This window comes from Malurus melanocephalus, unplaced genomic scaffold (assembly GCF_030028575.1).
Source record: "Malurus melanocephalus ecotype Western Australia unplaced genomic scaffold, MMel_1.1 scaffold_77, whole genome shotgun sequence".
NCBI lineage: Eukaryota > Metazoa > Chordata > Aves > Passeriformes > Maluridae > Malurus > Malurus melanocephalus.
In genome coordinates this window covers 1,712,812-1,740,336 of record NW_026623309.1, presented here as the reverse complement: position 1 = coordinate 1,740,336, position 27,525 = coordinate 1,712,812, and the positions used below count along the sequence as shown (strand labels likewise).

General features: G+C 40.6%; 1 protein-coding gene across 1 annotated transcript in view; it reads left to right on the top strand.

Moving 5' to 3' along the window:
* SHISA9 (shisa family member 9) overlaps positions 1-26,316 on the top strand; it is a 166,077-nt gene extending 139,761 nt beyond the window's left edge. The window contains exons 3-4 of the mRNA XM_057367305.1: positions 7,037-7,192; positions 24,445-26,316. Coding sequence (XP_057223288.1) covers positions 7,037-7,192; positions 24,445-24,812 — 524 coding nt within the window. The 3' untranslated portion in view covers positions 24,813-26,316. The remainder of the gene's footprint in view (positions 1-7,036; positions 7,193-24,444) is intronic.
* The last annotated feature ends 1,209 nt before the right edge of the window (positions 26,317-27,525 follow it).

Here is a 27,525-nt window from a genome sequence, read left to right as displayed (position 1 = left end):
GAGGARCAGCAGCTCCTCCTAAGATATTCACCAAAAGCAGAGCACCCTGGATTTTATGACCCAACTCCTTGACCTTCTTTCCCATATCCAGATAAACCAGCTCATGAATCTCCCTACCATAATTCTTTATGAAGACTGCACCCACAATAGCCTTGTTCATTGGTGTCTCAAATGAGATCAGCAAGGTGCTGAGAGATGCCATCCTATCTCTTGCCAATTTTCAGCTTGAAGGGACAAGGAATTTCGGTGTCAGTCAGCATTCTGAGCCCTGCTGATGCACACCACTCCCAGCAGGGATGGGTGTCCTTCCCTTTCCTGTGCTCCACTCAGCACAGCCCCAGCCCCACTGGGCCAGAGGGAGCTCAGTACCTCTACTCTGACAGTGCAAATGGAGATGTTCCTGCATCTCCTGTAGTGGGGAGGGAGCCTGGCCTCACAGATGCACTGAGGTTATTTGTATGTGAAAGAGCACACAGCCTTCACCATGGGAGCCAGCAGCAGAGCAAAAGGTTAATTGTGCAGGAATTATCAAACATAAAGCATCAGAGGTCAGTGTGCTGAGAGACTCCTGCACTCAGGAGCATACCAACAGTACCACGGGACTAAATCCTGCACCCCTTGCTAGGACAGGGAAAGGCAKGAGCCCCGATGGTGGATGACACGCATTTACACTGTCGACTGTCACTTCCATTAAATAGAAACTTTTTTTGCTGGATTAAATGCCATCCCACTCATCTCAGATCTTTTCTGTGATTGTGATTAGATGGGTAGGTTGTCTGTGCTACAAGAATGTTTTTGTGATGTGGTGCAGAGGCAGAACAGATCACTGACTAGCATAAATTGCCATGAAAAATATGTATTGTCTCAGAGCTATCACATTTAGGACAACTACTCACATGACTTGTGCATCACTGATAAGAAAACAAAATAGCCTGCAAATCTTAAGGGACAAAGACATAGAGAGATGACTTACTACAGCATTATATACAGAATAACACAGCTCTGTGGGCTACTGGGGTAGACCCTCATCCCAGMAGTTGCATTGCAAAGCTGTAAGTGTTGAGAAATGGCAGCAGTAACGATCAAAGATTGAAAAGATTGAAAGGAGTGAAATTATTATTTCAGAGAAGAGACAAATATTTGAAAAGTGGTAAAGAAGCATTTAAAATAATGAATGATAAAGAAATTGAATTGCAAGCATCTGTTCCTGCAAAAGTAAAAAATCAGCTAAATTGCAAGGCAGAGAAATTAAGATTAGATGAGAGGAATACTTTTCAGTTTAGAACTTACACTAGACTGTGGAAAATGTTGCAGCAGAATGCCACTAATTTAACAAGAGCTGAAATATCATTTTTCAACTATGTGAAGAATAAGGCCATGGATATTTATAACAGCAAATACAAACAAAAGGGTTCAAGTTTATAAGTTTTGGGGTGTAACCTGCTTTGCTGTTTCTGGGAATAAGCCCTCGGGTAAGCAATAAACACACACCTCTCAGAGATTATTTTGCMTATAAATATCTTTGGGGCTCTTGCACTCTTCTATCCCAGTTCAGTACTGGGCAGAGAGTGGCTGTTAAACTGGAGGGACCACACACATATGTGCACAAACAGTGCCCTGATTCACCTTTTGCAGGACAAACCCATGTATGGGCTGGGTGTGAATAAAAAYATCCTTTAAAATACAACATTTAACGCAAATCTGAAGGAAGGGGTAAAGCRTGTGAATAAAGAGAGTGACAATGGCATTACAGTACCTATAAAGACTATAAAGGTGTAAGAAAATGCACAGATACAAAACCTCCATCAGTGTCAGTTCAGTTGCACTGGGACAACCTACAGAGAGGCAAGAAAAAGTATATGGGGCAAGGAATGGGCATCACCCCAACAGGAGGCTCATTCCTGAGTCTTGAATGGAGAACAGTCTTATTATCCAGGAAGAAACTGGTCTGAAAGGAATKAACAGCATAATAAAGTTGTTGAAATCCTACAGCCTTCATCAAATGTGGGATTTTTCCAAAACGGCACCTGCAGTTTCTCTTGGAGAGGTTTGTAGGAACAGGAGTATGGATTGGCAATGCTGGATGAGCTGGTCTTATAATTAAGTATATTACACTCAAGAACAAAGAGGCAAATATACTTCTTGTATCAGTGCAGTTATGAATGGGAGGAGAGCAATTTTAAAGTGATATTCTCTAATCACTCAGATCTGTCCTGTTTTCATAGCTGTTATTTTCAATTTTAGTTAGTTCAGGGCATATCTTTTTCTCCTGAGTATCTCAAAATGCTCAGCTATTATTATATTTTGCTCTGAATTTTCTCTTTTTCCCCCTTTGACTTGCCAGACTTCTTTTGTCTGTCTTGTTCTCATTTCTTTTGTATGTGTGTCTGCAGGTGGCTTTTATAGCAAAATCTCATTCTGCTTTCCTGGCCTCCCCCCACCCTCTCCTGTTTTGTTACTGCATTGCCTGTCTCATTTGTGCTTTTCCTGGTGCCTGGAACCACTCATTTACTAATAGATTCCATTCTGTGCCTATGGAGTTCATTTCCCCTGGTTCCAAGCACTAAATCATTGCCTTCATTGTAGAGAAAGGAATGAATCCCCAGGCCAGTCTGCAGAGCAGGTTGCACTCTCCCAGGCTGAAGAGGAGGAGGGAAGGGGCTGAGATCAAGGGATGCCCATGGCAGGCTCTTGGCTCTGAAGCAGTGAACRGGTTTATTATTGCTGCAGCCTCCTCACAGCCCTTCCTCTAACCCTGAGCCTCCCATTGCTCTGGCAGCTTCTTGACAAGATTAATCAAACTAGGTGAGCACACAGTGCTCCTGTAGATAATGCAGAAATCAAACTTTCAGCTTGGAGGCTTTTGCCTTTCTTACCCCATTCGTACATGGGACTATGGCTGGTGTCAGGTGTTTTACACTGAATTCTTATTTGTATTTAATAATTGTTGACATGCCCATTGCTTGGTTTCTGAATGAAGTGCATTAATCAGATATAACACCATCTTAATTGGTCAAAGAGCAGAATAATTACAGTGACCCCATTACACTACTGTCGCGTGATGCACACTAAAGTAACTCCAAAATTCACAATCAGAGGAGGGTAGGGACACTCCTAAAAACCATTTTCACTTGAAATACGCAGTAAGCGGTTAACTGTAACATCTTCAATAGATGGATAGGCTGAGATGTAGGCCAAGGTAAGAAAGAGATAATTTTCAGTGAACAATTKTCATCAGCTGCTGGGACTGATGAAAAGAAGCCAAAGCCTCAGACACTTCCAAAGGTTCACTGTTGGTGGCTGGGATATAACTCCCTATTTCTCTAGCTATAGTCTGGTTTTGGTGCAAYTTCCTTCCAGTTCTTATTTTCTTCTCCATGTGTCTCCTAGCAGCTTTTCTACACCTAGAGGTCTTAGGGGAATTATAGTCAAAAACACTCCAGCTTAAGAAGAACTTCTTAATTTTTCTTTTTTTCCCTGTCTCTCTCATTTTCATCAGACATCTAGCTTGTGTGTGGTGAGCTCCAGCATATTTCAAACTCTTCCTTTTGGGCTGGTAGTAGGCAGACAGAGAGCAAACCACAAACATTTCATCCACAATAACCCCTCGAGGTCTCGGAAGGTCGGGAGGCATACTGGCATTGCATTCCCTTGCTTCAGCAAAATACAAGATAGGTTGGGAATRCTGCAGGTTTTTAACAATATCACCATTGCTAATCAGGTCTGATTATTCATGCTAGAAGCTGTGGCACAAACAGTTGAGTTTTTATGATGCTCATACTCTCTGCTTTTTAAAAATAAATACATCAATTGGCAGTGGCACAGTGCAGCTGGTTATATGAAATACTGTGATGGACAATAGCAGTGTCACATTGCCAAAAATAATCTATGAGCACAGCCACAGCTTTGGGGTTAAAGGTGTCCCCATTCAGTGAAGCAGTTATTTGCAAATACCAATCACAGAATATCTGGTTTATAAGTATAAAGGATTTCACTTGGCATGAGGGGTCACTGGTAAAGCTGGTAAAGAGTTTTCCGGTTCAGGTTTATTCCAACAGAAACCAATTCCTTGTATCACAAAATATTTTGAAGAATCCAACAAATTATTATTTCTTCCCCAAAATGTAACCCTTATTTTTTTTCAACTTCAGGAAAAAATTKAAAATCTCAAATTTCACATGAACATCTTGTGAAGTAGTTGTAGATAAACATCTTATTTCCTGAGAGAATCCCTATTCAGTATTGCTGAGATTGAATTAGTGTTAAATATAAGACAACGCTGCTGAGGCCAATCCCTTTTTTAGTTATAAATATGGATTGCCCTAAGGAAGGGCAGTGCAGCTCAAAACCTCCCAAATGCTCTCAGCTTACTGGGCTGCTGCAGTGGTYAGACTGGCACTGCCCACTGATCTGACTGCTGCAGAACTGCACCACTGCTGCTTCAGTTTTGAACATTTCCCAAACAGCATCCAAATATAGGTGAATTTACCCATCATCATGTTAATTATGTGGGGAGAAAAGGACACAAGGGTCTCATTTGCTCACTTATTTCTAGAAACCTAAAGATAAGGAATCAGATCGCTCAGTTCGGTGAGCTTGTGATTACATGCAACATTCACCAGTAATGGCCAGTTAGATTAAAATTTAGTTTGATTCAGATTTAGACAGATGTATATATCAAGCTGAGATTTCTCTTGTAGGCCCTAGGAGTTCATTCCAATGGGACTGCCTTTATAAATAGGAATCATTCTTCAATATGGTAAAATGCACTTTGGCAGAGGTGGCCTTTTGCTTAATTTACTTTGTGCAAATGGCCAAATGGATGAGTAAATTGCACCATGTCTGCTATGTGGTGATTTAGTCTTGGGTACGCATCTGGCTCTGAGTGAGGGGCACTGTGTTAGTCAGTGTGGCAGTGTAGGAATCATTGTCTTTAATTCACTTGGAATTCATAGTTCAGAAGGGTTCTGGGCTTTTAACAAGACAGGAGAGAAGTCAAAGATGATGTAGAAATTGAAAACATATTTCTTTACATCTTTACAAACACTCAAGAGAGCAAGCCCCAGCACCATCAGTAACCCAGCAACTGGGAAGCAACACATTCTGTCACTGAACACATGGACAGAGCCCGAGTTCACCAAATTCATCTTCCCCAGTACATTCCTGCGGTAACTTTCTTCACTATGTTTAAAGAAATAACCAAATAAAACTGATATGTCWAAGTAAGAAACATACAGAAAACCAGTCCTGGTTAACTACACCTTTTTTACGTTGTTTTTACAAGTCTCCATGGCTGGAAGTCATTTCAGTAGTGAGTATAGAAATACTGGTGCTCATAATATTTTCACCACAGTGAAATCATGATGTTTTGACAGATTGAATAATAAGAATTGCCACAAGGGAACTTTACAATAGTAGCATCTATGAAGAACCAATTTAGCTCTACTCAGAAAAATAATTAGGGACATTAGGGGTAAAAGGTTGACACTTTCCTTACAGCGAAGCTCCAACCCATCCTGGTACCTTCAGTGCTGCCCTTTCCTGAAATACAGCTGTGCTGGCATTGCTGCTCAAAAGTCACTCACAGCCAGAGAAAAGAGATATTTGGGACATATGGATGGTTTGGAGAGTGGTCAACTATTCATTGGTTCAAACCATTCCAGTAAAGGCTTTTCCTGGCTGTACTCTAAACATGGAATAGGAATGGCATATGATTTCGTGAGATCCTGCTCTAAGAGACAGGGAAGAACGTTAAAAAACACCTTTGGTTTCTTTTCTTTCCCAGCAGTAAATCTTTTAACTGACTTCAGAGCTCCTACTTAATAATGAGTTGTGGAAAGCCAGGTGGCTCAAATCCCTTAAAATCCTGGCAAACTGCAGGGATATTTGGCTCCTGCCAGATCCTGTGGGCATTTGGATGGCCCAATYAATCCATCACAATAATCTGCCTTTYCCATAACTGACCAGCTTTGTGTCTACATGATCWCTRCCTTGTGCTCCATGCTGTGRGAGTTACTSTATGGTCACCAAGACAGCACCASAGTCTCATGGCAGGAGGAAAATGTGCTTGTCTGTGGTTGCAGAAGCCATGAGAAAGTTCTAGAATTGACAATCAGCTCCCAATATCTCAAAATACACAATCTGGAGAAAGACTCAGCAAAGATACACTGATCATGTTGAATCGGTTGAAATTTAGGTGTGTAAATTGAGTGCAGAATACAATTATGACCACATGTTTTTGAGGCCGGAATTGAGCATTAAAAACAACAAAAAAAAAATATACCTTTGAAAGAAAAGTATACAGGCTGTATTCTCTACTATTAAATAAATCAGTTTCAGAAAGGATCTAGGGTGAGTGCTGGCATAAATCTGTATGTAAGCAGTAATTAGCTCCTGGTTTTATGTATGTCTGCTACAGAAAACATGATCATGGTATGACATTGTGATATCCACTGTCAGGGAAGAGGAGAAAACTTGAGGACAAAGTGTGTGCTTTGAAGAAATCACCTAATGATAGTCATGGGGCAAAACCCCCCATTTTGCACTGTGATGCTCGYCTACAGAACACGATATAATGCTGTGCAAATATCCAAGCTGCTCCTGGTTTCAAAAGCAGTGTAACTGTGTATGTGCAGCATATGAGCCAATTCAAATGAGTCTGGCTCTCCTGCTGCACAGAGCAACTCTACTGCCCTGTATTCAGTCTAACTTGGAACAAACTCCATGTTTGCTTTGTATCTTAATGCTGCAGCAAATTCAGTATTGTCGGTGTTCGATTGTTTTGAAAACCTAGTTTTTAGTTCAAAGATCCTTTTATACAAAAGTTATTGTGTGTTGCTACAATCACTMGTTAGCTTTTAATCATGCCATTAACTGTTTGAAGTCCAGGTCTGCTGTACTCAAACTCTCACTTTATAGTAAATACTGTTCTGTTGCATTAAATCTCAGGACATAATTTGTCTAATCTGTACTCAATAACAATGTGAAAACTTTCATTTACTTTTTACTTAATGCTTATCAATTTTCTTTAATACAGATCCACCCCAGATGAATAATGTCATACCAACATCTCCCCTCCTTCCTCAGATGGCACATCAACATTCATATCCCAGCCTGGGACAGATCACAAACCCATATGAGCAGCAGCCCCCAGGCAAAGAACTGAACAAGTATGCGTCTCTAAAGGCAGTCGGTAAGTAAGCGACGTGACGCGTGACTTCTCCTTGAGCTCAGCATGCTGCTCTKGCTGCTGGCAGCTGACATTCTGCCTCAGAGTTGAAAACCAGGTCTTGCTCATCTGGACTAGTTCATGACAGAATTTCATGTAGAATRTCCCATGGTAGAATTTATCATGGTTGGAAATGCAATGAAAATTAATGGGAGGACTGGAGTAAGGGATAAGAAATCTACATGCAAGAACTGGTGATGGTACAATGGGAGCTCATACATGCACACAAAACCTGCCCCTGCAAGGCATTTTTCACCAAGTTTCACCTGTGTTGCACACACAGTGTTCAGCTCCAGTTCTTTATGTCCCAAAACCTGTGAGTAGCAGGGAGCTGGAGCTGATGGTCCCTGTGGGTCCCTTCCAACTCGAGATACCCTGTAATATGGCTACACATGCATTGTGGTGTGTATTTCCCATAGCTATCTGCACCAACGAGAGAGAAAAACATCATCTTGTGATTTAGACACCTGCTAAATACTTCCAAAAAGAGAAGGCACTCGTACACTTCCGAAGTGAGAGCTTTTACATTTCCTGCAGGATGTGCATTAGTAGGTCACTGGAGGTTCTGAGATCTTACGATTTCAAACAATTAGTGCATGATAAAATGCCTAATAAAGGTCCCAGTGGTGGCTGTTTTCTGTGACTGATTAATATTGTTTTAATCAAATGAGAGAACATTCCTTAAAAAAACAGTTGAGAGGAAGAAAAAAGACAAGAGTGAGATAAAAATGCAACATAATTTTTCATATTGAATGTCTAAGTTATTGTAATAGTTTTCAGGGGTTGTATATACCTCCTGCACACCCTGTGATGACAGAAAACCCTTTCTAGACAATAATACATTAAGAACTGGGGGGGTCTTCCCACTAACTCTTTCACCTATGGATGTTAACATTGTTTCCCCATAAAGGTAGAGTACTGCCACACTCTGTTTCCCAACAGAGATACTCATCTAGCAAAGCAGCAGAACAGCTAAGAGCTTTCTGACTTAAGAATCCAGTCAGTATTCACCTCGCCGGTGAAAATGTTTCAGCACAAACTGCCATTGCTTTATCTGCACTTCAGGATATCAGACCTCCAACAAAATGTGCATCCAGGTCCCATCTCAAATAGCTCCATTTTGCTTTAGCCCATTGGTTTGTATCTTACAAGTGGCATTTTAAATCTGTTCATAAAAACAAGGGTTAATARCTTTCTGCTGGATTTTGAATACCAAGCAGCTTTACAATTCCTTTTTCAAGAGGTGATACTGGGTAATGATGTGGTGATTATCACAGATTTACGCAATGATATTGAGCTTCTTTTTCTGTGTCAGTTTAGGTCAAGCCAATTATCAAAGCTAAAAGGTATTTAAGCATAACAAAATGAGAGATGAAACACTCTAAGAAACTTCTCTCATCTGCCCAAGAGCTACTGAATGTGCCTTCCTGAAAAAATTATTAAATTAGAACTTAGATATTTCCTGTGTGTCTAAGTACAAGTTTTTAAAACAGCTAGATTATAACCATACCGTTAAATCAACCTTGAAAGATTGTGCACTTCAGCTCCAGAAGTTGTATAATGCCTCTAAGAATTTTAAACTAAATTAAACATAACTTTCAGGGACATTTTCTTCCATGAGGATTGCACCATCCTCCTGTGCTTTGCCCCTACCCTTCTCTCCTTTTTTCCCCCCAGACCTACTGGTCTCAGACTACATTAGCCAAGTTTCAGACACAGGTGAATTTTCACAAGTACAAAAGTGCTGCATTGTGAGCCGAACTTCTCAGCAGAAAACAACAGAGGTTTTGAAACTGCTACACATTCCCACCATCTGTCTGGACTTATGGAACAAGAACTAAATATACTCAGTTTTCAACCATTTTCAGGAATCTCAAGGCCATGATTCCTGCCAAGAGTACCTCTTGAGTACATCCCAAGGTCACAAAGAGGTTTTTCCTTGATGCCAGCCAGACCCAGGTCTGTGACCACACGGACGTGCACAGTGCAGGGTTCATGTTGGCTTTAGAGAGCTCTGACAGGAAAGAGGAGCTGGCCTCCATCAAACCCACCAATACAAATCAAAACTGACAACATCTTTTGAACAACCAGACATAGACTGACTTCACCCTGACCTCATGTCATGGGGTAAAGGCATTTTTTTGCCTGCCAACATTCAGAGTTATATTTATGGATCCCCACAGCAGGTTAGTGAGTGTGTGCAGCCCATTTCCTTTTGCATTCATTGATAGTGGCTTGAGGGTATATTCATTTACCAGAACAGAAACTTAATAAGGGATGTGCTCTGTATTTTTCCATGCATTTGAGGCAAACCATATTCATTTAAATGCCCCTTACTCTGCATGATCCCATTGTTCAGGTGTAGTGCACTGTGCTTAACCCTTTTCTTTAAAAAGGGGTTAGAGGAAGAAGCGTTTCTAGCGCTTTGTGGCAACAGGACATTCATATACCTCATCAGAATGTGGACATAAGTGGTAAGAAATTTAGATAACTGAAAAGGTGAAGCTTTACCAGAGGCAGTATTAAATTAATTTCTACGCAGCTGCTTTCTTCTGAACTACAGATGTCCTAAAAATTTGGCTAATTTTAGAGCTACTAAAGTGAGCTACTCGTTCCTCAGTGACTGTCTGCTCTGTAAATTCAGTTTATGGAAAAGTAGAGAGTCACAGTAATCTCTGTTTTGATCATGTTCAGGTTCTCCATTAAACTGAGAAAATATTCAAGTGCTTGTGTAAACAAGGGACAAGAGTGCCCTTGCTATTAATCTGCACTGTGCTAGTGAGTGACAATGACCCACACCTTGGCAGTGAGASCACGCTGATGCCAAGGAAGCAATTAAAGCTACACCTCAGACTCCAAGGGACAGAGCTGAACAGAGTGTGGCTGGAAGGTGGGTTGTTCCTGCACAGACAAGGTGCAGCATGTGCATTGCAGAGTGTCTGATTCAGCACAACAGGGAAGAGTTGAAAAGACTGCTGTGGATCTATTTTATTAAAAAAGCTAAACATTTTTACTTGAACAAGCTCAAATTGCACAACCAAAGCCTTATYCACTCAATGGAAGAGAATGTTTTCCTCATTTGTTGTTAGGAATTCCTTTATTTGTTGCAGCCTCTAAAATTCCTTAAGTACTGACCATGGCTGTTGACCAAATTCACCTTTTCCCCTTCTGGCCTGCTGGCATTTACATCTCTGAACGATGTGGGGACATTCTGTGCCTCTTTTCTATTCTCAGATGAGTGCTTGGAGTACAGCAATATACCAGTGATTTGAGCTGTGCTTACTGTTTTCCTCACTGCACTAGAATTTTACTCTCCTTCCACCTTGGCACACACCCACCAGAGAATAATCAGAAGGCAAAGGACCACTTGGAAAYGAGACAGAGGACACACATTTCCTGAAAAAACAGATAAGAAATCTACATCCTAGCATCTCTAGCCTACCTGGCTGACTGATCTGACTTGTTGACTTGTGTTGACAGGCACACTGTTCATCCATTATTTTTCCATTTTCAAGCCACACAATCTCTTTTCAACAGAGCCAAATTTTTCCCACCTCAGAATGTGAGAGACTGAGGGAGAAGGGTTAACGAGCAGGGTTAATTAGCTCCAAAGCCAGTCCCAGCAGTAGTGGTCATTGAACATTGTGTGGCAATAAATACCCAGTGTTTAGAAATTTCAATTTTTTGATCACCTGAGACAACGTGATCCTGGTTTCCTTCAGTGCTTTTGCAGTATTTGATTATTTATGTGAAAAGTGCAGAAAGAGGTTTTTCTGCATAAATTATTCTTATTTCCAGTTCATCAACCGTGTTTTTCCTCCATGCTTAAATGGTTATTGCTCACTTGAGCAATACTGACATGCCTCAAGCTACAAGTGGATGGAGATCTTGTAGCTGAACACCTTCATGAAATTCAAGTCCCAGGACATACAAAGGTAGCTCATCACAAATTTTTATGCACATCATTTGGACACTCATTTAGAAAGCATGAACAATCCAACTTTAATTTCCACTTTGCTAAGCTGTAACAGTTGTAGTCCGTCCTGTTGCTTCAGAGTTTCCTAGAGCTCAAACTGGCCTCATTATCCTGAYGTATTAGTTATTTATTTAGCCACTCTGTTTCTGAAAGCCCAGCTCATGGTTAATTTTCTTTCCTGAATATCAGGGAGTGCAAAGTCACTAAATATTTTTAACCCTTCTTGCAGAAATTAAAAAATACCCCAAACCCAACTTCTAAATCCCAGGAGGATGATTTAGAAGGAAATGATCACTGAGCTGCTGGAAAGGTGCAGAGACATACAAGTGAAAACTGAGAATACAAATATTTCTGCAGTTTAACATGATTTTAAATTTGTTTCCTAAACTTTCTTCTTCCCTTCCCACACACAAACATTTGAGGAACTTACTGGACRTTGTAAMAAAAAAAAACAAAAAACAAGGAATAAAAATACAGTGGCAAGAATTCCTCCCTGAAACAGACCCAGAAAACCTTCCCCAATGCTGGGAGTTGTTAGTCTCCTGTGGGATTAAATKAGATCTAATTGATTTGATATAGTGAAACTAGAAGCATATAATTGGCAGCAGACCCACCATCACATCTCTGAGTCTACAGCTCCCAGCATTTCTTGAAGCCGCACAGTTCTTTGATCCCAGAGGAAACATTAGACAGTGATCCAGCTCTGCTTGCAGCTGCAAAACTGCAAAGTGAGATTCTGCAAATACGACACGCAGAGAATAAATATCTCCTGGTCAGGTCCCTGCAGAAAGCAGCGTGGCCACGAGTGTGCCAATGCACCAGGCAACCGCTCCCTCAGACAGGTGAGGCACGAGAAAACCCTGCTGTTCTGTGTCCTCGGACACACAAGGGTCCAAAGGGAACAGCACCCCAGGGCTGCCTCTGGGCTCTTCTCTTTGAACCATCCTGTCTGATGGGAAATCTGCTGCTGCCTTCTCCTGAGCTCCAGACCTTCAATTTCCATAGAAATAACTGTGCAGGTACGAGATCTGTCTGATGAGAATAGAAGTGACTTCACAACGACCTCCTAAGAAGCTGATTCCCATCTCACCCTGAGATTCTGCACCATTCCCTGTAGTTCATTGTGCTCTGGCCTGGAAAGAAACTCTGTAATTGGAAAAATGGAAACACACAACATGCCTGCCCATGCATCCACAGGGTATATGCAGTCCACTTTTAGAAAAAGCAGAACTACAAAACTGTTTGACACAGTATGTTTGTATGAATTTACTGCCCTGTACCAACCACACCGTTACTCTAAGAGGTAAATACTCATGTTTACTTGGAAGGCTTACAAAAGAACTGTGCTTTCTTTTCAAAGACTAAAGAAATCTTCAGTTACCACTTCCATAAGCAGTTACACAAAGATGGATCAAAAAAATCTGGGACATGGGAGTTTCTCACTGGGTTTAATACAGCACAAAAAACTGTCAGGGAAGCACAGATTAATGCATCACTTGTAATATCCAGAGGGTGATTCAGATAATGATTTCATATATCCAGAGGTATGTGCTGTGTCATAAATAATGCTCAACTAGGCGATCTGCCCAATTCAACACTGAAACTACAGATCTGGCTCAAGGAAGTGAGACATAAAAGCTTGGTATCTTTATTATTATTATTGAGTCAGCCCCGCGTGGCTGGAAAATTTGAAGCTTTTGGATGTTCATTTGTTAAAGAAGTCTTTCATATTTTAATCCTTGCTTTTCTTCAGGCACATGTGAAAGCCAGGCAGCACTCAGGAGCAAGCCTTTCTTTCCCAATCCCCCTGCCAGCACTGTTYCCTCAGCCTGCCCATTCCCCAGCCAGAGGAAGTGGAGCATCACTTGTTTCACTCACGACTTCTGATGAGATCCAGCAAATCTCACATCCTGCCCAGTGCATGCAGATGAAATTACAAGACCTTTTCTTGCTTCCACTAAATCATTGAATTATTTTCTCTGTTATTTACCCAACTGGCTTCTGGTAGCCACAGGCACACTGTCATAGGTAAATAAAAAATGCTTGGAGAGTTTTGATCAAAATATTTTCCTGTTTTATCATCCAGCACACTCATTTCTTCTTCCAGTGAAGTACCCATATTTTAATTATAAATATGTTGTTTGTGCAGAACCTCAGTATCTTGAGCTAAATCATCTGCTTTGCTGACATTCTTTTTTGGCCTCTTAAAAAACAATGTTTTACTGTAAAACCTACAGGAGGATATTCGTTCTGAGGATGGGCAATTCTGCTCTAAGTAATCCCATTTCCAAGCAGCYATTGCCCATTCCATCCTTTAGCAGACAGACAGATGTGAGAGCTTTGGGGATACGTTGGTCTTGGCAGGTGGAAGGAAACTGCAAATAGTCCGTCTTTTACAAGAAGCAGTTCTAACACCAAAATAAGATGCTCTTAAACATTGCCATTTATTTTGTCTCATTTCTTAGGCTTGAGCAACRCACTGAACGTGGGAAAGAAAGGAAATCTGACCTTGAGGTCCATTTACTTTAGGTTTATCTCAGGATTTGTAGTTATCTGGGCAACATCTGGTGAATTTGGTTTTTCTGAATTTTGTCCACCACTTAGTTCTATGATGGCTGAAGAATATTTGTAAGAATTTATTAAGTCTCAATCTGTTTTTCATTCCAAAGTATCATATTTTAATCTGTGCATCCTAATTCTTGTTCTTGATGTTGATATTCTTTGCACCCATGCTCCCTGCAGCAGAGAAATAGCCAATTTTTTAACAGCACATTAAAATAGTGAGGCGTAAATCTTCACCAATCATTCATAAAAGTTCAGCTTGTAAACACCGCTCCACAGTCCCTCAGTTATGCACCATACAGAACTCACACCCTTCCCCTAAAAACCAGGTTGGTTGTCTGGAAACTCACTGTTTATTAAAATCCTTATTATGTAAAAATGAATCAAAATGAAACAAAATGTTATTTTCTCTTTTTTATGAGACACAATGGACAGATCTAAAATAAGAGTGCTGGGAACCCCCCTGACCGCTACAGAGTGAAGGCTCTGGGGAGTTTTGCTTCCTTTTGTCCTTGAAGATCCACCCCTCAGAGGTGACGAGCTTACAGCAACCAGGTTTMTTTCCATCTATTGAGATCAGTGGCGGCCCCGGAAAGAAAACAAGTAAATCTAAATCAAGCATGGGTTATTCCAACCTATTTCTATGAAATGCTGATGCATTATGCATGARGGTTTTTTTACACATTAAGTGATGTGAAGACATGAGTGAAAACTTTATGCTCAGGCAATAAAAGKGAGCCAATAAGAACAAGGCTCAGCTCACGCGATGACAAAGTCTAACAACGCTGAGCATTTTCACTTGCAGCCGTCCTTAAACATCCCTTTCTGTAACTCTTTTACTTTGCAACATAAATATATTTCTCATTCCACAATGCAAATTTTTTATCAATTATTCAAGTGCAGAGATTGAKCTTAAAGATACAAAAGCAGCTGTGTATACTTGCAGATAAATAGCTACAGTGCAGGATCCCAGCTAAAATCTAGATTTAATCTGAAGTGTGGCTTTTACATTCCCACCATGGARTCTACACACTGCATTGCTTGCTCTGAACATACTCCACTCATTTTTCCCCCTGTAGGTAATTTATGGCAATGTTTTTGCAGTAAGTGTTTCATACATGTATTCAACACGTGATACCATGTTTTAAGACTTTCCAGCCTTGTACATGGATATATGTCAAAAGCAGAGTGTGACATTCTTCAGGATTACCTGTGAACAACAAAGACAGCAAGACAATTGAYAGGAAAGATTTCCTCATTAACAACATCGCATAAACAGCAGCAATTATSTGTCTGATATTTTGGTTCTGCAAAGGGGATTCTAAAGACAGCAAATGTGTTTTTAAGAAATTGCACAGCTGAAATTGCTGAGAGACTGTTGCTTTATTCCAACACGTCCACACCATAATAACAAAGGGCTTGAGGCATGGAGGGAGGAAGAGCAGTAACGTGATTTGTAATGCACAGTTAATTTTTGCGAGTCCTTCCCTAATGGCTTATTTGAAGAGGGATGAGGGGAAAATAGAAGTTGAAAAAAAATATGATATGTAGTAGCTATGATACGACAGCATCAAAGAAAAATCACCACAGAGATGTCATTTGATCCCACTCCAAGGAAAATATAAAGTACAACAGGTAACTTTTGTAGTGGAAAGTTTGCAAAGCTTTCTAGGCTGTGGAAGGTGCTGCTGTGGAAAGCAGTCAGGGCTGTGCCTCAGGGGAGGAGGCAGAGCTGCAGCTCAGCACTGCTGCTCCTCATTTTCCCCAGGAATGGTTATGATTGCAGTTCCTGAGAAAAAGGGAGAGAGGAGCTGTGCACTCCTGTGTGTCTGAATTCTGCTGTGTGCTCTATTAACTATTCATGGCAGAGCTGCGTTTCCAATTCTTCCTGGGCTGTCACTGAYGCTCCTGCCTTATGTGAGGGCTCAGAGCAGGCACCACTCCTGCTCTGTCCTGCACTGGGTCCAATCTGCAGGAAAATCTGAAAAAACTAATTTTCTTCTGACAGGGCAGGTTTGGGAATTGCCAGGGAACACSAGTTCCTTCCAGTCTGACACACAGTTCTGGTCTGGAAACCTCTGGCAATCATGCTCAAGACTCTAATAACACAAATGTCATGGAGTCCAAAAAGAGGGAGACAGGAAAAGAAGAAAGGGAGAAAAAACCCAGAACTCAACGTGTATAACTATAGCTATGAAAGTACGTCTTTTTATTTTGTTTTTTTCTTCCTGAGAAAAGAATAGAAGAAGATAACTTCTAATAGAAGGAACTTCTGCCAAAAACATTTTGGAAAAAAAAAATCAACTTCAATCCGGAACAATTACTAAAAACTACTTTAAATTATAGCAGTTAAGAAACAGAACTAATAAAAATAAAATAGGCAAAAACTTGCTGTTACATCACTGAGACTTTAAAAAAAAAATCAGTACAATTCAAATGCTTTTAGGCCTCTCTTCAAGTTCAGAAATAGTAGTGTAAGTCTAGTATGATGCCAGTTGAAAGACAGAAAGATGCAGGTTTATTTCAGCATTAAAACCACATTTTATTTACATGTTCAGACCCTGATTTTGGCTCTCTGCATTTTCATGCAGCTTCCTATGTCATCACATCTRGTATCTACAGCTTATTTGTAGCTGATTCAAAAATATGTGTATGAGTTACAACCAGCAATATACCAAAAGAAATAAAAATATCAATAGAAAGTATTAGAACTGAAAACAAAATTCAGCACACAGCAGAATGCCAACAGCAACGTGTGAAAAAAAGAAAAACAACTTATGTTCATGCTAAGAACAGTTATTACAAATAAATGTGGTCATGGAACAGCAGAGCTTTTTCAGTCAATCTTAGATAAGGTAAATTAACACCTGAGGGAAATCCAAACAGGCATTTTGAGATGTAAATGCTCTGCAGGACACGGTGGGCTCTTTCCTAACAGCGTTAGGACAATCCCTGTTTCCAGCCCAGCCCAGAGCAGAGCTCTCCCCTGCAGCTGCTGCAATCTCTGCTGCAGGAGCAGAGCTCTCACCACACAGGCAGAGGAAGCAGAGCCCCTGCAATCCTGGAGAGCCTCTGCCCTTAAACAAACTGAAGGGCCTCACCAACCAAAAAAAGGCTACAAACAATTTCTTATTATTGTTGGTGTATGAAAGCGTTGCTTCAAACTTCTGACACAATCAGATTTATCCTGAGAAGCATTAAAAAGCACCCAGTGAAAAAGCAAGCAAGATTACCAAAGGAAGAAGTGGAAGAAGCCTTTTAAGCAAATCTCCTAAGTGTTAACCTCTTTGGCTTTGGACAGCATTTTTAGAAAGCAAGCCAAACCCTCCTTTCCTAAATCAGTTTATGCTGCAGTCATGCTTTATTCAGGAGTTAAGCATGACAGYATGACTCCTTAGATAGTTTCTATTTCAAAAGGCAAGTTTTCATACCATATAGAAGGTTTCCAGTAAAACTCAAGCTGATAAATATGCTTAAATGAGATAAAAYGAAATAAATATTTCACAGTAGAACTTTTCATACTTATTTGCCATTGTAGGTGCCATGAAAGCCACAAGCTTAGAGGCCTTKAGGAAAAAAAATAATGAAAAAACAGATTTACAGTTACAGGACAGCCACTGGCTGCATTTTGAAAGAAAAGTCAGAGATTTTAATACATAATTCTCTTAGACTTTTACAATTTCATCCCTTGGATCAAGAATAGAATTGGCACTCTTACTTCCTTCTTAAGTTTATCATTCATTGCACAATACTGAAGCTGCAGTTTAGCATGTTGACGCTTGAATTTGAAATGTTAAATCACTTCAGGATACAACCAAGCAGTGTGATCTTTGTCTATCTGCATGCAACAGATTTCAGGTTTCCTGAAAACATTTACAATTCTAATGTCAAATTAACAGGAACCAGCCACCATTTGTTTCCAGGTTTACAGAGCCTAGTAATTTTGGTTAAGCAGAAAGTCTTGCTTTTTTACACTGGTTAGATTCACGTATTTTGAGTACCACTGGTCCCTAGGTCAGGTAGGATGTGTGTGTGTCTGGAGTATTTTGGTCAAAACCAAATCACAACATCACTGCAGCACTTTGCAGAATTGAATCATAAGTATTGCAATTTAATACTATGTAAATCAATGCAGGCAAGTATACAAAGCTCAGCTGGAAAATCTGTTTTACATGTCCAAGGAGAAACCTGCCTAAACTCACACAGTAAATAAACATTTGGAAAAAGAAAAAAAAAACCCACCCAGACTTTGCAGTGCTGTGCGTTTTGGCACGTTGTCAGGAGAGGGGCGCTTCTGCTGCCAGCCATGTGGCTACTCTTGTATTCCAGGGAATGGTAACCCTGCTTCTGGTGAAGCACACATCATGTCTGATGCCTGAGGAGCTCATCAAAATCTGTCTCAGTGTTCCCAGCCAGGCAGCAGACTTTGCTGGGGGGTTAAAGAGAGCATTGCTGAGACTGGAGACTTCACTTAGCCAGTCTAATTACATTCCTATCCTAAACCATTCCTAATGTGTCTCAAAWACCCAGAAATATTCTGGCCTCTTCAGCCTTTCATAAACTGTCACGAAAATAATCAAAATAAGAGAAGAAATGTTTGGGCCTACATATTTATCTCTTTTCATGTCTCCTAGCTTGAAATAATTTTATTTCACTGGGAAAACAAATGTAGTCTTGTGTCTGGAGGTGGACAAGCTCTTTTCAAACAATGCCTGAGAAGAAAAGGTTGATATGGTTTGTCTTTTCGTGCTTGGTCTTCCTCCCGATCACTGTAAGAAATGAGTAAATAGATGAAGTTGTACAGGGGGCCAGGAGAGAATAACACAGAGCCACAAAAAGGAGGTTCTAAAAACTTACGTGGGGTTCTATGCATTATGTATTTTTCTTTACTTTTCTGTCAGTGATAGGAAATAAAAAAACATGGGAAAGAATCCAAAACAATAAAATAGTCTTCATTTTCAGARTATCTTGAATAAAGGCAAAAGGATATTAGAAGAAAAACAAATATTTAGGACATAAATCAATGCAGGCCACAGGCTGAATTCTGAGTTTTCAAAACTCAATACAACAATGAAAAGGAGGGATGCAGACATGATTTTAAATGGCCTTTACCTTTTCTTTGAATTTAGTATAGTTTAAAAGTGCCCCGATTTTTATATAACCACCCCAGTGCCTACRAGAGGAGAGCAGCCAGTGCCCAACCACGAGGTAACCACATCCCTTCCCCTTGGCCACAGACAGATCTCTCACATCATCCTCCCCATTCCCCATTTCCCCAGCAGAATCCTGTCTAGCTGAAACATCCCCATGCACTCTRAGCACACTTCATATCATGCACAGCAAATTCTTCTATGGTCCATGATAGCTGGTGAGCTCCTTAATTCAAAACACATAAGTTATTTGTTTTACTGTATGAAACACATTTTTCTGTGAATTTTTTTGATTCCAATCATACCCAGGGCAGTTAATATGAACTCTCTCCATGYGAGCTTTTTCCCTCACCCAAGAATAAACTTGTGTTAGTGTACAAATGATCCATCTTTGATTTTCAGCTACAATCCTGCAAGAGCTCTCACACAGGGCTGGTTTATATTCTGGAAGCCTCTGAACATATTGTCTTAGATGCCAGCTTGRAAAGGCAAATGAGAAAGCAATCACACATTCAGAGAGGATCAACAGCACCACCAAAGGCAGCAGCCCAGTATTTCCCTGGGCAAAATTCTCGTGTTGTCTCTGAGTCAGGATTCATTATCCTTTCGTCTTTCCTTGAATTTTCACTTYCATTACATAGAGAAATATAACTTTCCCACAGCTTTAGGTAACGACACCGTGATCTCAGTAAACTCGTGGCTGCAGAAGCAAAGCCTTGTTACAAACTGTTATATATTACATATCTATAGGCATGTAAGGACAGCCTTACAGAGCAAACACCCACAAACAGRCACTGGGTCATTTCACCTTTATCTGGTGTGCCACTGCAGCAATTCCACTGCTACCCTGTCCTCAGCACTTTCCACTGGCTTGCTTTCTGCATCTCTAGCCTTTCATTTGAAATACAGTCTTTTTGGCTAGAATAAAGCTCTGCATTTCACAAATGTTCAGATAACAAAAAATCCTAAAAACATCTAGTGAAAGCCAGCATCCCTACATATTTTTATATCTTCTGTGACTGTAAGTTCACACGAAAGTTTGGGTTTGAGTTTTTAGGTTTTGGTCTTTTTAGTGTCTTTAGAGCTTTCATACGGTTTCACTTCTTTGTGGATTCTCTTCTCTCACTTCAGAGGCTTCTTCCCATTCCTCGGTGCCTATTTCCACAAAAGCTGTAGGACAGAATTGTCTTTCAGTATTCTATATTCTCCCACAGCTGTAAGAAGTGTGTGAGTATTCAGAGCCATGTTAGGGCCTCTCAGAGATAAAAGCATCGTCAATAAGAGTGAAAACCCCTGCAATATTTTACACAAAAAGGAAAGCATTCCCAATGCTAATGCATGCCCACGTGACTCTATGCCACAAGTGCTTACACAGTGACCTTGTAGACTGCTTAACTGGGGAACAGAACAACATTACAGTTTCAAGGTCACCTCCCAAATAAAGCCCACATTCAGATAMGTTCACTAAGAAATTCTGACCCTACAACAGTAACTAAATTAGTGGGTGCATTACCCTAAAGAAGTGAAAAACTCACAGAAATATTGAGACTGAGAACATTTTTGTAGTTAGATACCAAGAGGAAGGAATAATATTAACACTCAGAATTCAAGCCCTTCTTCTGTTATTAACGGGCAATGTTGCAATTTTAATTCTTTACTCCTTTTGCAAACACAACAGTGATTTAAAACCTATTTATACTGATCAATATACAGAATGCAACAGGCACTTCTATAGCACCTTTCATCCAAAATCTCAGCATGCTCTACAAATAGCAATTCAACTTCATAACACAACTACCTCCTCCAATGTGCTAACAGCTCATTTTACAGCAGGTGAAGCCAAGGCAGAGGGAAGTTTAGTCATGCACCTAGGTCACATAACAAATCCATCCTCTAACTCCAAAATATCTCTTTGGATGTTTAAAGTCCACAAAACATTCATAGGGTCTGCTCAAGAAGAAAAACAAACTCCCTCAGATTCACAGTTGATTTTTAAAGTAGTTGGCTTCATGATACTATTAATATATTTTCCTTGGTAAAACATTTGTTACAAAACCGTGCTCAGTATTACTGTTCTGAATCTTTTCTGCTTTGAAAATGAGAAGGAAAAGATCTGTTTCWACACTGTAGTAGCATCAGGTCACTCTCATGGGACACAGCCCACTGCTATTAYAAAACCCGCATGAAATAACAAGGACTGCTTTAAGAGCTGCCAAAAGCCTTCTTGAACAGCTGAACAATTCGGTTTTATCAATGCTGATTTTGCTCGTATTTGCTACAAGGGTATCTCTTCCCCCATTTCTGGTACCTGGACCCACCTGCATGCACAAGCAGAAAGAAAACAGAATTAGGGATGTTCAAACATCCGACAGAGGGGCTGGCATTCACTGTTAGCACTGAGCTCCAAGGAATGGGGAAGGAATTCTCAGGCAAAACCTGCAAAGTGTTATTGATCAGGACAAACACAAACAGCAGCTCTCCCACGCTGGCACTGCCACATGAAACATGTAATCAGCCCCTYRTCAGCTGTTTGCCAGCTTTCTGCTTGACTTTGCTGATGAGCATTTACAGTTCAAATCCTGGKGTGTTCTCTTCAAGCCCAGTATCCAGAGAAYAGTTAAGAAGTTCATAAAAGGGACAGCCCAATATGTACTATATTAGTTAAAGCAACTTTAATAGAACCAAATTTATAGAGCATTTCACTTTCTGTGGGGTCTTCCACTGGAAAGAAAGAGTTGAAAAATTGATATTATAACATGGTACAAAATCAACTTCAGACCTGTCATAGGAACAGTCTTTGTGAGGCTGATTTCAGTTTTTTCACTGTTTCMACTGTGAAGGTGCTCTTTACATGCAGCAGAAATACAATTTACTCTTCTGCAGGATATCAGCCTCAGTGTGATTGGAGATCTGTGTAACATATCAAATGTCTGATGGAATTCAGAGATCCAGGACCATTGCAGWGGGAAAAGGTGTGAGTGAGAAAAAACAAACAGAAACTGAGGATGTAGCTTGAGCTTGTTGTGGCCTCAAAGAGAAAAATGACGTGAAAAGGSAGTATATGAAAATATCTGCAATTTTTTGACATTATTTACGTTGCTGCATCACTACTGYGATTTCTAGAAATAGAAGTCATTATTTACCTTGCAACAGATTAAAGATCTTGGCTACAGAAGACAAATTGCTGCAGCATAACTAAGATAAAATTAAAATTACAAACTTACAAATTTGTTCTATTCTTATGTTAGATTAGCTAAGTTTTTAATTTTTGTATGCAAATTAAACTAATTTAAATGTGAAACAGGCATATAAATGTGTCTCTATTAAAAGCTGGACATAATTAACTGTGCTGAATTTAAATTGTATAATGTAGTGTGACTTTTCATAAATAGCCAAGGTCTAAGTCATACAACATAGAAACTCGCTCCCCTAACAGCTGGCCTGCAGTGCCTTTGATGTAAAAATTTATAAAAATGAATACTTCTGTGAATATTCACAGTGCAGCCATTTTTTTCAATTCTTGATAACAGATTAATGAGATAATGGCGATGCAAATGCATTTCCACCCCATTTTTATTCAACTCGTACATAATGGTCCTGTGGCATTCACTGAATGCTACCAAATTAAAAGGACAAGCCACATGTAGAACTGGAAACAGCTCTTTCAGGAAGAAATAGGTACAACATCTTGATTATTCAGGTTACAGCTCTCTAAATGAAACAACTCGCTCCAAAATCAAAGCCGAACTTTACAGACTCTCTTTGTAACACACGACAGGTCTATCAACAACTGCAACTGCACAGCCTGGCTGAAATTAGAGCTGGCCATTATCTGCATTCTGTGATTTGTTTCAAGCACAAGACACCTGTATGCTATAGAAAAGCATTCACTCAACGACTGAAAAAGGAAACAGATGGAGATGGGTAAAACTCACAAAGCCCAATCTGACAGCACAGAAAGGAGCAATTTCAGTCCATTGAAAAGGAAACACCTCTTTAATGACAAAATTAAGGATTTAAGAGCAGAGTCCAGTTGCACAGCCATTATACAAAAAATGTCATGAGATAATAAATAGCAACTGCCTTTGGTAATATTCCTCCCTGCTGAGGGGCCAGGACAAAGGGGATGCACAAGTAAGCCTGATCTTGAAGATTAATATGGTGCTCCTGGGAATTTCCCCGCCTTGCATAAAGATCCAGTGCAGAACTAGAGACAGGGAGAAAATTCAAAGTGCAGCAAAAGCCTCCTAGGARTACTTGAGCAAGAGCAAAAGAGGGAAGCTACACAAAAAACAGTGCAGGGAGTTAAAAACCTCAGGAAGGCGAGAGGAGCTGAGCTGTACAGACAGCTCCACGTACCAGGCTTCTGCAGAGAAGCCTTACATGGCATGGCTTCAAGGGAAACGGATGGATCCAGCCAGGGCACAGCAMAAGTCAAATCCAGCCTGACACAATCATATATTCAAAGCACACCACCGCTGATTAACACTGTGCCAGTTGATCTATGTATTTGGCACTATCTTAAATGAATATCTAGATTTTTGAAGGGGGAAAATAAACATTCTTTACATAAAAGGAAAGATCTTGAAAAATGAAATTCAGTTAAGCTTCCCTTAAAGCATTGAAGYTCAGTCTCAAAATTGAAATGAGTTGCTGGACTGCTGCAGAATGCCTTTGGCTTCCCGAGCATGGTTCRTACTTTCAAGTAAGGCCAAATAAATGCCAGCAATAACAACAATCAAACTTGAGCARAAGTGTGCACTGGGAGACACTTGCCTAGGAAATCACAGAGGGCAAAATCCTGATTTGAGAACTGCAATGCAGTATTTGTTGGCAGGGCTGTTGCTGTATTTCTTAGTGGCATTGACCCCAGAAAATGATGTCAGAACCTGGAATTTAGGATTTTCATGATGTGTAAAATCACAGGGTAAATACCCAACCTTCAACAACCCAAAGTATTTTCAGCCCCATAAAGCACTAGTGAACTTACAACCATTTAGGAGAACAGATCCCATTTTCAATATTGCCCTGAGGCATTARTGAACAAAACCAGGTCCACCTCATCACCCACCACCAGACCTTACAGCTGGCTGTAATAACACCSACACGTCACTGTGCATTTAAAGGGATGTTCTCTCATTCAACAAGGCAACTCCAGATGCCACAGTATTCCCAAGGAAGCCAGTGCACTTCCCAAATGCTATGTGGGATGCTCAGCAATGAGATTCATAGGACCTCTCCCCATAACGTAAATGTCAGCACAACCTGAGTGATTTGGGACAGGGACAATCTTTTGTCAAAGGGCAACAGGAWTTTGTCTGCATGTATGAAAGCCCAACACAATGGCATCCAAACCTCTGCTCCAGAGAGAAGGTAAAGGCTGGGAGGTGGCTTGGGTTTCTCCTGCTCATGTACGTGTGACTGTTCTGGTCYGCAGATGGAACTGTGCATGACCAACTGTAAATTGTTCACCGTTTTTCTTGTGTCCAACTGATTGTATTGTCCCCTCTCCTTCTAACCCCAAACAGCCGACAAAGTCAACGATGACTTCTACAGCAAGCGCCGGCACCTGGCCGAGCTGGCGGCCAAGGGCAGCCTGCCCCTGCACCCGGTGCGCCTGGACGACGAGAGAGCCTACACCATCGACAGTGGGCTCACCCGGCAGAACGGCAAATCCCGCATGGGCAAGATCCACACGCACCCCCTGGGCTACAACTCCCACTACAAGACCTGGGATCCCAACGACCCGTCCCTGAGGCGGCAAGCGTACACGAACAAGGGCAAGCACGGCATGGGAGACCCGACGCTAAGTGACCCGCTGACCACCCGGAGCCAGCACTACTTGGGCCCACAGCCATACTTCATAACCAACAGCAAGACGGAAGTAACTGTTTGAGTTTKTTTTCTTCTTTCTCCTTTTTTTTTTTTTTTTTCTAATGAAATCCTTTAAAAAACCACATCAAATATACACACGACACAAACACTCAACCGAAAGGCAAAAAAAAAAAAAATTAAATTTAAAATATTAAATTTAAAAAAAAAAACAAACAAGGAAACAGAAGGAAGGAACTTCCACCTGGACCCTCTTGGTATCCAGCCAGCTGTAGGCCGAAGAGTGGGTTAATACCATTCAGCAATACACACTGAAGGTTGAATTATAAACTCCATTTGTATTTCACAATGGAACACAAACCCTTGTGACTAAATTTTTTTACTTGAAACTAAAATCCATGATGAGAAGTAGCACAATCTAGAGAAACTTTATGTCTGCTTRAACATTTACACTATGTTCCTGCCTTGAGACAGAGGAAGAGAGAGAGAACATTATGCTGTAATATATTATTTCAGAGAGGAATTTTGTATAAAATCTATTAATAATCACTAGACCTGTGAAAAACCGAAAGCAAACATCTTGGTACAATCCCTAACATCTATTATTGTACTTTCACACCATCCTATAGAGAACGCAAAAAATATATATAATATAAGGGACAAAGACACTTTCACAAGGAAGTTATGAAGACTGTTACGATTGAGAGTATATGGGACCTTTCTGGCTGGTAGAGAATTCGGCAGGATGATAACAACAGCAGAAGATTTCATTTTGGTTTACTTCGTTTGATTTGAAATTTTTGGGAACCTCCAAAATAAGAAGAGACATATCATATGACACAGAAAGCTGCTGGGGGAAAAAGGGCATCAGAATATTCCCTCTCAGTCCTCCTGTTTTCGGGCAGATGGTAACAATTCTCACTTTGCAGACTGTCAGGATTTTTTCTTCACCTAAATGTTTTGCCTATCTTCAACTGCTTCAGACTGAAATTAAGCGTGGGTGGTGCCTTTACTGTATTACTATTGTTCAATGACGGTCTTGTTCTTCAAAGTGACCCCTCTGTTCCTTTAAGCTATTTCCTCATGTTTTGCTAAGGATGACRAGGGTTCTGCCCTGCTCAGCCTCCTGTTTGTTCCAAAAGGAAACTGGACTACATCTCCATGCAGTGGTTGCACAGTCAAGACTATTTAGTTTTAAACCCCCTTCATTTTCCCAATTTCAACTTTTCCCCTCTAGTGTYTCATTTTGTATTTGCTTTTAGCCATGGTAGCTCTCTGTAGTTCAGCTCAATGTTATCTGGTATATCGTCTCTATCGTTTGGCTTTCTCTAGTGGCGTTCCCTCTTGGTGGGCTGTGTGGTGGAAGAGGCTGCTCCAGCCTCAARCGTCAGAGATCTGGGGTTAAACTAAACAAACAATTGGACTCATGGTCCTGACTGTGGTTCTGATGAGCAGGATGCCTTGTTTGTATGAGTAAAACCACTCTTGAACTGACCCCTGCTAGCAAACTCCCAGTCCTGGGCCTGCCAAGGCTTCGGCACATCCACAGAGATTGACAGAGTTGGGATGGGACAATGCATTCAGTCCCTCAGCAAATTCCTGCCCTTCCCCCACACAAGTCACTTGGCTAAATCCCAACTAGCTGTCCTAGTGCAGTTGTATTCTCACCAGCTGTCAATTCTTTGGGAGATTAGGTCTGGAAGAGTATTCAGGGAGGAGTGAGAACTGTTAATGTTGTAAGGAGAATTGGAAGTGGCATTTCTTACTGTACTCTACTGACTGTCAGTGCTTCTGCTTAGTCAAGGATGCAAGGGCTAAGATTTTGAAATCTGGTTCAATGGAGATACCATTTTTTTAGCTATATCAAGATTGATTTGCATCCTGAGAGCACCGGTATCTCTCCATAAGCGTGCTGCTAAATTTTATGATCCTATGTTTTAAGACTATCAGAAGTGGACAAAGCCCACAAGACAAATACTTTGCACACAACCCAGACTCTCCACTACCTTACTTTTATTCCTTTAATCTTTATTGCCTTCACAACTGGCTGACTTAATTTGACCCTTTATGGAATGTTGCTGTTAATCCATATGCTTTAGGTACACATTACAGCTGCACTCTAATTCACACAGGTTTCGTGTAACTTGAGCATATTTTATGTGGAAATATTTTAGTAACTGTATGTTCTGTAAGTAAACCCGTGTTAATACTTGTTAACTACAGAGTTTATGATACCAATAATACTTCCTACAATAAAATGTTTGTTTGTTTTTTAAGAATGTTTATTTGTAAACATATGTATTCACTATATTACTATGAATTTCTTACCTGGCAATAAAACTGATTCTAAGTGAATCCAGCTTGCAGGCTCATTCCTAAACTTGTATCACTGGGCCAATTTTAGAGTGTGAACTGAGCTTTTGGAGCATCTCACTGCAGCCAGTGGGGCTCATATCAGCACAAATGAGGGTTTGTCTCTGCCAGAACAACAGTTTCTTTGGAAAGCGCCATGTGTATTACACAGGAGCTGGATGATGTTTAGGCGCCTTCCAGGCCTAACCATTGTGTGATTCTGTGACATGTAATGCACCACAAAATACACRAGGATTGCCAACCTTGCAAAGCTTCACGTGCCCTGTAAGCCTCCAGGCACTGCACACCTTGATCAGTTAACTAATGTTCTGAGAAAAAACAAAAAAAAAGCTAAGCATGCCCAAAAGCAGAGCCTGATCTTCATGAATGCATGGGATTTTTGAAATAATCTTCAGTCTGAGGAT